Genomic DNA, 14,086 nt, shown 5'->3' with positions numbered 1-14,086 from the left:
TCCGAGGGCCTGCTCGCCCCGCCCGTCCCCTGGGCCTCCCAGCGCCTAGAAACTCAGTCTGCAGTGTCACCGGGGTCTTTGTTCTCGCGTCCTGAACACACGTTCATTCTTGTTATTGATACTACGTGTCAGGCAGTGACTCCCGCTAACAACTGATGTTCCCACCTTACCATGTATGATGGTGTGTGGACAGGGGCTTCAGTAAAATTGCTCTAGGATGGAAAAGCATGAAAATGTGGTACGTGTTAAAACTGTGTCCCCCCCAAAATTCCTGTGTTGGAGTCCTAACCACCTCTCACCTCGTAAGAGACCTTATGTAGATTTGGAAGTAGGTTTTTTTCAGAAGTAATCAAGTTAAAATGAGATTAGAGTGAGCTCTAGCCCAAGATAACTTATGAAAAGGGAAATGCAAAATATGTCCTTATAAAAAGGAGAAATTTTGACACGGACATTCACACAGGGAAAAGGTCACGTGAAGATGAAGAGGATTGAGAAGATGCTTTTCTATAAGCCAAAGACTGCCAGCAAATCCCCAGAAGCTGGGAGAAAGGTACAGACCTGTCACCACCTCCAGCACAGTTCCAACTCCAGAACTGTGAGGTAGGACATCTGCTGTCTAGGCCACCCAGTAGTGGCACTTTGTTAAGGCAGCCCCAGCCAACTGTTACAAAAGGAACCCGGCAGCAGGCAGATTCCTCATTTAAAAAGGACTGACGAGACCTGGAAAATATGCACCATGATACAAACCTGTTCGGTTTTCTCCACCCAATGGGGCAGAGGCGTCATCTCTCATGTATTTTAAAATGATGTCTATGAAAAAAAAGGCAGCTTAGCTTCACAATGACTTTGGCCAAGATACCTCTGTCTACTGAAAGACTTCAACTTTAAATATTCCCACTGTGTGTGTTTGTCTCTGTGTGTGTATGCATAGGTGGGGGCAGAGAGCGGTTCAGGTATCTGTAAAAACTTATTATAAAGGACTGAAACCTCCTTGAAAAAACTACCTTGGCAGAGATGTCAGCTGCCGACCTTCATGAAAGCTGTTATTTCAACAGGCAACAAATTCAAGCCCTTGACTGAGCAGGATGTGTCTGGTTCCTCAAGATTCACAGGGTGTGTGCATTTCCTTGGCGGAAGGCTCCGGTACTGAGTCACGGCTACATAAAGGTATACCATCAATTTAACCTTTCATGGAGCCCCCCATTTTAAACTGGCTCTTTTGATTTTTTTGTAAATGGCACATCCCCTGCTTCCTTATTGCAATAGAAAACATAATTGGGAACAAGTCTTTCATAAAATTAAACACACACCCACAAAGTAAACTGGGAAGCCCTCTATCACACTGTAGTAGTATTTCTCAAGATTTGTTACAAAAATCTTTCAATCCCATTTCCCATCCATCAGCCTCCACCCATCTCACACAAGGCACTAAAAACTGGCATTTGCAAAGAAATTCCAGAAGTCTGAGCATTGTATTAGCAAAGGGAAATCCCAACCTTTTTGGCCTCATTTCTTATGATGACAGCTCATTTTTCCTTTTGGAACCACACACAAGTTGCTACAAATATTTAAATAGGTAAAAATAAAAACCACTTTCAAACTAAAGGAAAAGCATATAAAATAACAGCAATTAAAAGTATATAAACAGGGATAACACTTTGTATTTGACTAATAAACATAAAAGTCAGTCTATCTATTTTAAAACCTAGATTGAAAAAACTCACAATGTTCTCACTGAAATACTCAGAGACAGCTAGGCATGGTGGCACATGCCTGTAATCCCAGCGCTCAGGAGGCTGAGGCAGGAGGATCATCGTGAGTTTGAGACCAGCCTGGGCTACAAAGTGAGCTCAGGCCAGCCTGAACTGCATATCGAGACCCTATCTTAAGAAGACCAAAAAAAAAAAGGAAGAAGAAGTACTCAGAGCCATGCTGAATACTCTCCTGGCCTTGAAGTCTTAACTACTCTGCATTTTCCAGGGCAACTACTGAGACTGTTTACTACTGTGCTAAGCCACTCCCCTCCTCTAACCACCCTTCTCAGTCCTACCCATCCTCAAAGGCTGGGTGAAAATTCATCTCCAGAAAGCCCCCCAAACTCTCCCACTCATACATTCATCCTTCTGACAACCAAAAGCATTTAATACCAAGCTTTACAATCTAACATCTAGTTAAATCATCTTGAAAATCTCTTTAGTACCTATATTCTATTGGTATTTTGCCTTAATTACTTCCTGTGTGTTTTTTCCTCCTTCTATCTAAGTTTATTGGTGTGTGTGTGTGTGTGTGTGTGTGTGTGTGTGTCTGATACTGGGTTTGAACATAAGGCCTTCCCATTGAGCTATATCTCCACCCAAAGTTTGTTTGTTTGTTTCAGATAGGGTTTCATTAAATTTCTAAGTTGCCCAGATTAAACTCAAACTTGCCCAGAAAATGTTGCCTCTTGCTTGTCTTGGTTACTTTTCTTATTACAGAGACTCAATACCTGACACCCACGAGTTATAGGAGGTAAGGTTTATTTCAGCTCAGGCCTTAAAGGTTTTAGTCTAAGTCAGCTGGCCCCAAGGCAGAGATTTGAAATGGCAGAAGGTCACTGTAGAGAACAAACAGTTCATGGCAGAGCAGGGAGGAAGTAGTGGAGCAGCAAGCAGCAGCAGCAAGCCTCCCTTTTCCTTTTATTCCATCCAGGCTATAAGCCTTTTCTGCGGCCACCCACATCCAGAGTTGGGCTTCTGTCTTCAGTAAATCCATTCAGCCATACCCAGAACTATGTTAATTTCAATCAGTGGACTAATTTAGTACTATACACTCTTAATCCCAGTATCTCACATCCTAGACCCAGCAAGCTCTGAAAAACCCTACCCATGAGTGCATGAGGCTTTCAGGAACATCTGAATGCAAGCAGTGTCTATACTCCTAGCACTTTAGGAGGCTGAAACAGGAGGATTGAAAGCTCAAGCACAGTCTGGGCAACTTAGCAACTTCACAAGATCCTGTCTCAAAACTAAAAAGTAAAACAAGGAATGGGGATATAGCTCAATGTGCAGGCCTTGGGTTCAATCCATAGTACTGGTGGGAAGGGGGAGAGGAATATCTTGCATTTTTCCAGTATTTCCTCTAGTACCAAACCCAAGTATGAAGACTCCCCAAAATAAAGTTGTAAATGTGAGCTGAAAAACGTCACCCACCATAGAAGCTCCCAAATTCACATTAACTTGAGAGTTATCTGCAGGGTCCCATGTATTTAAGGATCAAATTAACTAGAAAATAACATTAACCACATCCCACTGAATCATGCTCAATCCCCTACATAAACTTACCCTGGACATGTAGCCAGTCTGAGTCTAATCAAGTGCTTCAGAAAAGAGTCTAAACTTTTCTCCATCTGATGGTCCTGGAGTAGCAGACTAACCTGAAGGCTATCCTCAGGATGCTACTTTGGGCCATTCTTCTTCCCCCTTTTTACTCCTCAGTTTTGTTCTCAATGGCCACAAACTAATCTGGTTGCAGACCTCCCACACACAGACTGACTGAAATGTGATCAGCCCAGTGGGTCACCTGTCTTTTCTTTATATAAGCGTGCACCTGATATTCCATCCTCTTCTGCCTACCCCCAGAAATACAAAGAACTCTTTCTTTCCTCTTCTCCCACACACAAAGACAAGCAGGGAAACTGGATGGCTGGTGGTTTAGGATGCTTGAGAGAGACCACTCGCTTCAGGTAAAGAAGATTATCATTTGGCTCATTTAAGTGAATGTAATGATTTGTAAGCTTGTTTTACTTGCAATGAATAACACACATATGTGCATGTATGTGCACCAAAACCCTCAGGTTGAAAGACATACACTAAAAGCGAGCTTCCCTTGCACTTTCAGCCCCAGCTCCCAGTTCCCCTCCTCAGCAGCAATTATTTCCCGGTATTCTACTCTCTGAGCTTATCAATTCTGAATCCTATTTTATACAGTAGGTTTCTTAGTAGGAGAAAAGAGCAAGTACCTCTCGAGCATCAGGCCCTGGGATGTGTGTCTGACATCCAGTAGTGTATTTAACCTTCAGGATAAACCTGTGAGGCTGATGACATTATTTCCTCCATCTTCAGGTAAAATACCCAAGGTCAGAAGAATGAGAGACCTGTCAAGGCCACAAGCCTAAGTCCCAGTTCCAAGTCACCTTTTCAAGCCTCTCTCTAGACGGTCCTTTTCCATCCTATAGAACCTCCATCACGAAACAGAATATCCACCTTGAGCTCCTTTTTTTCAGGAAATACAGCTTGTGGAATCCTATGTCCTAAAACAATTTCTACAATTTAAAGTTCTAATAACTCAGACAAATTACTGCACTTCCCTAAGATTCAGTTTCTTCACCTACAAAATGAGCTTCATAATGAAACCTACTATATAAGTTTTGTAGTAAAAATAAATAAATGCCTCATAAAGAGGTTGGCACAGTATCTGACATATGGTAACTACTTATAATGGTTTGCAATTATTATCATTATTAGCATATGGCTGGTTACCAAACAGGGGGTTTGAAATGATTCTTTTTTTGTTTTTATTCCCTCCTTTTAGCTATGCAATGACATAGGCTTCAGGAAACAATTTGGGATGAATTTAGGGATCTGTGTGAATTTGTCTGGCTCTATCAGACCAATTTCCTTTGCTCTCCTCCCCCAGGGCTCCTCCAACTTTTCCTCTCTTAGCACTTACTGCCAAAATCACTGCCCTTTCTGCTGCCAAATCCCAGAAGCTTTTATTAGTGTTATTGCTGATATTTTTTCAATCATGGAATTCTTTCAGTTTTTATTAAAAACTAAAATCTAGCAACACTCTTCTTGATGCCACCAGGCTTAAATTTCTAAACCAAAAATTTATGTGCTACCATTACCCCCTGCCCTCGATCATATATCATGGAAATATAAACCAAAGACATTTTGCTAGAATAATCTCAACTTGAATAAATGGAAGTTACCCAAATTCCATTGGAATGGAAGAAGACATTTGTTAAACTGATCACATAATTTAAAAACCTGTATCTGCTGAGCCAGGCAATTTTGTCCATTTAATTGCCTTTTCTTCATTAACTGAAAGCCAAGGAGATATACAGGCTTGGAATCATACAGCCAGCAGATAAGCAGGATGAAGGAGGTTTCCTGGGACAGTGGCAGCCAAGGAGTCAAATGTCTGGGGCTCTTCCTTTGGCCAGTGGCTAAAGACATGGTTGGTCAAGTCAATGCTGTGTTTTAATTAACTATTAGTTAATTAATTAGTTATTAGTTCACCTTCACCAAAGTTTAGGTTAATTTTCTGAGTTTTAGTCAATTTGCCTTCAGAATGAGAAGGTGAGATCAACTTTTTCCTATTAATCCTCTCCAGCTCTTTCTCTGAAGCAATACTGTATTTTGCATCACACTAAAAGCATCTTGTCTGGCCTGGTCCTTATCAGAGTAGTCATTTACTTGTCACATCACAGCCTCGAGATACGCTTCAGCCAAAAGTAGGTGCGCATACTACAGGCTGGCTATAAAAGATGCAGCCTCCATTTATCGAAAAAATGCAGTAATGCCAAGCTGTCAAAACAAAATTCATGGTAAGGTAATAAAACCTGGGTTCACATTTAATTACCTAATTTTAAATAATAACTGAGCAAGCCCGTTTCCCGGATGACATATCTGGGCTTTCCATCTAATACCCCGCCATGAATTACTCCCAATCAACAATCGTGCTCAAAGCATCTGGAATGCAGCTAGTACGAGACTGGGATTCCAGCAGATTGTAAAAGGCAACGTTTTGTTAAGATATCACAATGTGCAACCTCTCTGCTATGCTATTTTTCTCCATTTCCTCTGATGGGAGATTTCATTTTGTAATTCTGACATCACATCTGGTTCCTCCAATTCAAAGTCTTCTAGGACAGACAACAAATGAGTCAGCGCCCTGGGGATTCAGAGGGAGAGAAGGTAAAGGCAGCAGCGGACATTACTGTTTTACCATGAAAGCCTAAATAGAGTTAAACAAGTTTATTAAAGCCAAAGATGAACCACGCTAACATGTAATTCTATAACCACCCGTATGAAAATAGTTTCTTTTAAAAATGACACTCAGAACCTGGGTTTTGGCAACTTTAGAAATGCTGAGGTTAACACTGGATTCCTTCCTTTAAAATACTGAATTGGACTCGTCCTTTATATACAAGGCACAGATCCCAAGAATTTTTTTTAAAGTCATTTTTGAAAGCTACACACAGAAACAGTAAGAAACCTAAAGAATGCCATGGACAGCAGCCTGAGCCGGGGCCAGTGTGCTTTTGCTGTCTGTAGTTTATTAACCCAGAGCTTATCAGAGAGGAGTGGAGGCTCCTGCAACCCCAGGGAACAGAGCAGAGCAGCCAGGGCATGAGTCACAGCAACTTACATCACTCTTTCTGAACTTCGCTTTCAAGCTCTTCATGTTCAGTCCATTTAACCTTCCAAAGTCCTAGGAGACTTTTCAACACCTAAGCAAAGAAAGAAAGAATGAATGAATATCCAAACAAACACTATGCATACTCTCTCCTAATTGGATCATAGCATCAGGTTGAGTAGGACACAAGAAATGAAAGGTAGGTAGACAGGAGACAAAGCAATAATAACTAAAAATTACACTTTTAAGATGACACACCTTAAGAACCCAGCCAAAGTTGCTCAAGGGAATCAATACCAGCACGGCTTTGATTAAATTTAGGGTCCTTCCCTACCAGACCCATCACACAACAAATCCATCAGGAGTACTGTAAATCCATCAGTTGGTTTAATCAAGAAAATAGAGAGCAGGAACCTCATCTTAAGACAGAGGAACTGGTTGACAGAATCCAAAGAATGTTTAAATTACCTATTTAAAAAAATAGGTTTACATCTGTAGAATGGGCTAGTACCCTTCTGGGCTGGGGGAGCCACCTTTCCCCGGGTTTCTACCCCTTCAAGAACAGCACAAATGTCCCCTGTTCCAGGAAATGATGAGTCTCTTTTCCCTGGTGGCCACACTCCACCCTTGAGTGCAGCCAGAAATCGCTGCTTTCCCGTCCCTCTCACTGATGCATTCTGAAAACTCTTTCCTCCTTAAGAAGAGTCAGTGAACCTGCAAACTTAGTGTATAAAAAGGTGGGTTACGTTCCTTATTTATCTATGGAGAACTCCTCAGGCACAGCCCCTTGACAGGGCCCTGGGTAGGAGATAGGGCTGGCCTAGTGGGAGGTCCTTAGGTCCTGTGGGTTTGCCCTCAGCAGGGAATGCTGGTCCCCCGCAGTGAGTTTTCATAAGCTTTTGCACACACTGTCACCACCGTGGTATCATCCACCATAGCTGAGTTGATGTACTGCCATGCCTGTGACCCTCCAGAACTACGAACTAATGAGCTGCTGTTTTTATAAAGTGACATAGTCACAGGTATTTCATTATAGTAACAAAACGGACTACTACATAGATGCTGACCTAATTAGTCCACACATCCTTCATTTTGCGAAGATACCACCTACCTCCCTTTGAAAAGCTGCAATAGTGAAAAATGACCAGGAAAACTGTTCATATTCCAGATGCCATTCACTCTCTATTTATTTTTCTAGTGTTTGTCTCCACCTTCCCTCACCCCAAATGCACGGTGCAGTCTGTGAAAAATGCCAGGAATAACAAAACCTCCCTCATCAAATAACTCATTCCTCAGGGGCCCACTCTAAACAATTTAAGACTCTCTGGGTCCATGTGGGACCAGTCATTCTGAGTTGGAGCTGGAAAAGCCTCAAACAATTGCTTCATTTAGGAGAAGTCTGTGGTCCCTAGAAATTGAATGTAATTTTCTTGATAAGTATCTGTGTGATTTTTTTTCAGGGAGGAATTTCCCAGTTTTCAGTGGATTCTGCAAGAAACACGTCAGCCTTCAAAAGTCATGACTACTGATCTAGTCTAAGCTGCTCATTTTTCAAAAGTAGAAATCCTCAGAGAAGTTAAGAAACTTTCCTATAGTCACAAAGCCTGTGTGTAACAGCATTCAGAAGAAAATCCCAAAGTCTAACTGACAACTGCATGTTTTTTCCACCGACCTTTACAGCTTTATACTAAAGCCAAAAAGCTCAATTCTATAATACAGTACAGAATGTATCTTTTTCATTAAGTCTGGAAATGTATAAAGAGTAGAACCTAAGCACTTAGATTTTTAAAAAAAGCAAAGCACATTTAGGTCAAAAGACTCTAATCCATATGAAAGTTCCCATCATACAGTAAAAGTTAACTTCAAGTCACACTTTACAGTAAGTGAAAGTGGTGAATTTCATTCCAGTGAAGAACTAAGGGATGACAGACAAACACTTCACGTAGCTAACTGTTAATTTTAAAAAGCCTTTGCAGCTCAGCTCGTGTCACCCTTATTATTCTGGACAAAACTGATTTGAGAAGACAGAGGTGGGGAAATGCAAGCAGCCTCCTCACGTCCTTGTGCTGTCCACAGATGTCTGCAACTCTGGCTTCTCACATGTTTATTTTCATTGTTGCTGCTTCCATTAAACGGAACCTTTGCCTGAATGACATGAAAACTCAGGAATCATAAACCCCTTTGACAGCACTGGTCCAGAGGGCACTGTTCTTGGGTCCTCTCCAATGCTCCTTTTCAATCTGCCCAGCTCAGCAAAAGTGACAGAACACGTTGCCTTGGAAACTGCACACACTGTAATTACATACTATTAATTCCCACATTTAATCACAGAGAACTTCAGACTGGTACCTGCAGAGCAAGTGCATACTTCAGGGCAGTGCTTCTCAGAGCTGGCCCCATAGTTCATTTGCTTGACAAGGACCACGGATCCATTTATTAGTTGTAAAATTCTAGTCCCTCTCCTGTAGAAACCTGAAGTTAGAGATCCTTTGGTAGACAGATAGAATAAGGACACTTGCCAAAGTGAGCCAGGCTGGTTTTTTCATATCCAAACAAATCACTTTTTGATGGCTCAAAATAGAAATAATGATAATTAGACATTCTTAAACTGTCAGTGGTGCGTGGCTTCTACATCAGCTATTTCTAGAAATTAGAAATCACCTTTCAAATGTATTTCCTCCCATCCGCTGTAAATAGCCAAGGAAAAAGAACAAATTAGTGCAGCAAGCAAGGGAAAAACGAGAGGCCACACTGGGATAATCCACAAACTGTGTGGCCCACTAAGCCAGAACCACCCAAAGCATTCTTTCATTCACAGAACAGAAGGTCTTAGGCAACAGCAGTCCAACTTCTGTTTAAGGTCACAGAGGTTTCATGGGCGTTGTGTTGGGTTTTTTTGCTTGTCTTTCTCCTTTTCTTTTTCTTTTCCTTTTTTAAGCATGGCAGTGAGAAGTATGCAAAGTCTTATTTGAAGAGGAATAAATAAATAAAGCAAGGAATTCCAAAAGTTCCCAGGGGAAGATATGAGCTACTAAATGACTGTCTTCTTGGAGCTTTGGGTGGTCCATGGATTCAACTCCATAATGTGGGTGTCAAGGGAAAAGAAGTGCTGGAACCCACAGAAGCAAGAATTACAGTGAGGAAGGTGAGTGTTATTAATAGATCACTGCTTTCCTGGTATTCGTAAAAGGATCTCCTCACAGCTAGTGGGAAGTAACCTGCCTCCTAGAATGACGACAGGTCCCACCTGTCCCAGCATCTCCTCTCCTGAAGATGATTTGTGTACAAATCAGGAGCTTGCCTTCTTTGAATCAGTTGGGATTTTATAGCCCCAGTTCCCAACCTCAAATTTCCAATGTTTAGGCTGGGCACCTACCTTGAGTAAAATAAATATCTACCAATGTAGCAAGACTACCTCAGTGGCAGTCCTTGGAAAAGCCACTCTTTCAAAAGAATTGTGGAACTGAGTTATCTGCATAGTAGCCTCCTCTGGGAATGTACAGAACAAGGATCACACATCTATGGAAAAAGTTATCTGAACCAACTTCTCCCATTTGAAGCAGAATAAAGTATATCTACCCAGTGAGCAGAAATAGGCAGTTTACTACCTGTTCCATTCACCGTGTCACTGAAATATGCCATCCATCATTGACTGCCAACCATCCCCTGAGGGACTTCATGGTAACCAAGGAGGATGGATCAGTGCAGAATGCATCCTTCTTGTTCTCTCATTTGAGAGATTGGACGCAACACAAAGGAGTTAATTTACTTAATTTTTCCTTCAAAAAGTAATACAACTCTCAAATAGTCTTAAAGTGAGATATCCTTATCTAGTATAATTATAGCCTGAATAAAAAAAACTTGATACTAGCCTATAAAGCCTTATCATGAGGAAAGAAGCTAGACTTGAATATTAAAACAAAAACCTTGCAATTGTTAGAGATTTCTTTGGGGATGATAAAATGTTTTTAAAATGTACTGGTGAGATGACTGCACAAACTGTGAATTTACCAAAAACCATTCAACTGTACATACTCGGTGTGAATTTAATGTATGTGAATGCTATCCTAAAGCTGTTATTAAAAAAATGTTTAATAATCTCCATTACCTTCTCCACACTTCAAAATTATAAAAAATTTGGGATTGCAAACCTCTAGAATTATTTTTGAAAAGAGCTTCAAACGAAGAAAAATTAACAGCCGATGCTTTAAAATGTGAAGACTTTGTTATACTTTAGAGATTTTCTTTATTTAGCTATTTCTCTACCATACCTCACCACTAACTTGAAGTACTCCCACTCACTCTCATCCCACCCCTATATATGACCCAAGAACCATCTTCTGGGACCCCATCCAGACATCTGTAATCAAAGGTGAAATTCCTCGGGTGACTTACATGTACAACTAGCTTAGGAACCACTATTCTAGACTCAGTGATACTATACCTATAATCTATACTCCCTGTCAAAAATAACAGAGACATTGAACAAGTAGGTAAGATTAATATTGCTGAGCATCCATTTTGCTTGAATCTTTCACACTACTGGAGTGGGGGAGGGCAGTGGTGGCAGGGGAGCTCTCTACACCCTAATTCTGCATGAGCAATTAGCTAGTTATCTATGGTCAGTAAAGAGCAATATCAATTCATAAAAGCAGATGGTTGGTCAGACATACACATTTTTCCTGAAACACAAGAACACATTAGCATCTGAGAAACCATATCACAGGATACAAATGTAGTGATTTAAAATAATTCCCTTTCAAGTACCTCAGAATTAAAGAGGCAGAGTCCTCTTGCTAATTCTTGCATCATGGGATATGAGAATACTACAGAATCCTTAGCAATGGCAGAATACTAACACCCACCCAGGCAAGCTTCAGAATTTTTTCTTCCAAGTTAAAAGGAGCATCAGACCTAAAATCCATACCACTGACAGAAGTGCTAAGAAACTGAATTGCTTCTCTCCTTGCATCTACGTCTTCTCCTTTAAGCACTTGATTAATTCCTCAGATAATAATCTTTCAGCAGCAAAGATGGACTTCTACCAAAAACTGTAAAAACATTCAATTTTCTCAAGCTGGCAGCACAAAAACATTCCGTAAACCATTCTAATAAAAGTGTCCTTTACACACAGCACCTCATGCCAGCAAACTCTTTCCAATGGGTAGAAGCTGCTTCAAGTCTCTGCTGCCTGGATGGGGCTGTCCTCGTGAGTTGTGTCGCTGCTTGTGGAACACAGAATGTAAATTGGGAAGCAGAGCCCAAAGGGTACTTACTGTCCCCCGCATCCAGTTTACTTTATCTATAGCAGATTGGTCTTGTTTGTAAAACCGAGTTTTAAATACATATGCATATTAGGCAATGGGATCATAAATACTCAATGACTGAGGGTTGTTCTAAAATGAATCTTGTAGTTAGGTGTTAAATACGGTAAGAATATTAAGTGGAAAATCCTTAAGGGCTGGCATAAATCAGGGAAGCTTTTACAACTGGGGCATAGATCTAACTGGTCTTAAAGGAAGCACTGCGTTTGGGCAGGCTGAGGGAGAAAGGGCATTCTGTCCATCTCTCCTAGTTTGAATCAGACCCCAGTGCAACCTCTCCAAGCTCTGAGTCCTATAAATATCTCTCGTGAGGCTGCGCTGATGTGATGGCAGTCACCACATAGTTCTCTCCAAAGCAAGATTTTCCTCCAGTCTGACTCCTTTAGGCCTGGGATGTAAGAGAGAGGGTCAACAGCTCTGTTACCATTTTTCAGTAACTTTGAAAATTTATGTCTCAAGACTGCTCACTTACTTTGGAATAGAGGATTTGTAGGGTAGAATTTTCATTCTGACTATATATACTTGGGCTCTGGCCAGTGGTACATAATCAATAAATGTTTCATGAACAAACAAATACACAGGAAGAAGATATGAAGGTGAGGTACCTGGACAGCCTTGAGACCTCATCTTTGACCTCAGCAAGCCACTCCTTGATCCCAAGTGCTTTAAGGAGGGTGAATATTCTGATACCGGTTAACTTCACTGGGATTTGTGTAAAGGCAGCATAATGATTAGGTTTTACCCCGATAGATAAAAGCACTGAGAAGTTCTTTAAAACTCCAGCTCATTGGGCATATGAAGTCTTAACAAGTTGTCCCTCTTTTTTCCTTGCATGCTTGCTTCCCTCTAATTGCTATTCTCTTTATGCAGTACCAGCCCCAATCACTTGCAACCCTAGCCAGGAAAGAGACCATTTTGAAACATGCAGAGAGCAAGGATCATCAAACAGAAGCCTGGGGCAAGTTCTTAGGATAGAGATTTTATCAGACCAATTCTGGAGAGAGCTGAGGGGCAAGCCAATAATCCCCCGCAAGGAAACATGCCTGATCTGTTATTTCACAAGAGAATCTACCCTTGCTACTCACAGAGCTCCTTACCAAGAAAAAAGACCATCTTAGAGTGGGCCAGGGTTTCACCTCCCCCCTCAGCAAAGCTCTCTCCATAGTCAATCTGTCTTAGTCAGTTTTCCTGCTGTGGGGACAAAATACCTGCCATCTGCAACTAAAAGGAAGACAGGTTTATTTTGGCTCCCATTTCAGCCCATAGTTGGTTAACTCCAAGGCAGAACACCAGGGCAAAGGGGCCCAGCAGAGGACAGCTGCTCACAGCATGGTGGAAAGGAAGCAGAGAGAGTGAAGGGAGGAGTGGAGAAGGCAGACAGACATTTCAGGGCCACATTCCCAGTGACTCACCTTTTCTGACCAGGCCCTACCTAATTACCCACTTAGCTATACATTCATAAGTGGACTAATCCATCAATGAGTATAGTACCCTCATGACTCAACCCCCAACTATGGGGAGGGTGACTAGATATAAACTATAACATTTTGTTCCAAGCCCCCTAAAAATTCAAGCATATCTCTTTAGGCAAAATACACTTAGTCCAGCTCTAAGAGGGGCCAAAGCCCTAACACTCACAGCACTACTGCAAAGTTCAATTCCAAAGTCTCCTTTGAGACTCTTAGCTGTGAGCCCCCCTTAAAAAAAAAGAATGAAAGTTAAACCCTGACAACATACAATCGCATGGGATAAGCACTCTTATTTCAAAAGGGAAGGATAGGCCGATAGAAAAAAATCAGACCAAAGACAGATGAAAAACCAGCAGGGCAAACATTAAATCCTATGGTTCACTGCCTAGCACCTGAGGCAAGATGCAGCGAGATTTGAACTTCAAATAGCTTGGGCAGCCCTCCCTACAGCACTGCTGGTGGCTACTGCCCTAAAGGCTTCCCTCTTAGGCTGGCTTTGCTCAGTGCTCACAGCTTTCCTCAGACATCCCAAGTTCCTGGCTTCTTCAACTTTCTGGGGTCTCCACTGCCCTTTCAGCTTCTCTCTTACAGCTTCATGCACTACCCTCGCGGGGGCCCACTTCCTGACTTCCTGGGCCTTCTGAAATCTGGGTAGAAGTTTCCATGACCCACAACTGTTGCATTCCACATCCCTGAAAAATCAGTATCATGTGGATGATGCCAAGGTCTGCCATCAGCTTCAGCAGTAGTCAGGCCCTTTTGCATCATGGCTATACAGGTCTCCTAGTGCCTGGATGGTTGGACTCCAGGAAATTTGGTTCCCCAGGGTTCTCTTCTCAGTGCAAAGTCTTTCACTTTTGTACTTCTTTTTTATTCTTGGTACCAGGAATTAAA

The 14,086-nt window shown here is 41.7% G+C and overlaps 1 protein-coding gene across 4 annotated transcripts in view; it reads right to left on the bottom strand.

The window, feature by feature from the left end:
* Positions 1-14,086, bottom strand: part of Rai14 (retinoic acid induced 14) — a 148,907-nt gene that overhangs the window by 113,172 nt on the left and 21,649 nt on the right. For all 4 annotated transcript variants that reach the window (XM_013514963.1, XM_005386174.2, XM_005386173.2 and 1 more), the window contains exon 2: positions 6,412-6,493. In XM_013514963.1, the coding sequence (XP_013370417.1) occupies positions 6,412-6,447 (36 nt within the window). In that variant the 5' untranslated portion in view covers positions 6,448-6,493. The remainder of the gene's footprint in view (positions 1-6,411; positions 6,494-14,086) is intronic.

This window comes from Chinchilla lanigera, unplaced genomic scaffold (assembly GCF_000276665.1).
Source record: "Chinchilla lanigera isolate Chin_1 unplaced genomic scaffold, ChiLan1.0 scaffold00025, whole genome shotgun sequence".
NCBI lineage: Eukaryota > Metazoa > Chordata > Mammalia > Rodentia > Chinchillidae > Chinchilla > Chinchilla lanigera.
This window is presented reverse-complemented; position numbering and strand designations above follow the sequence as displayed.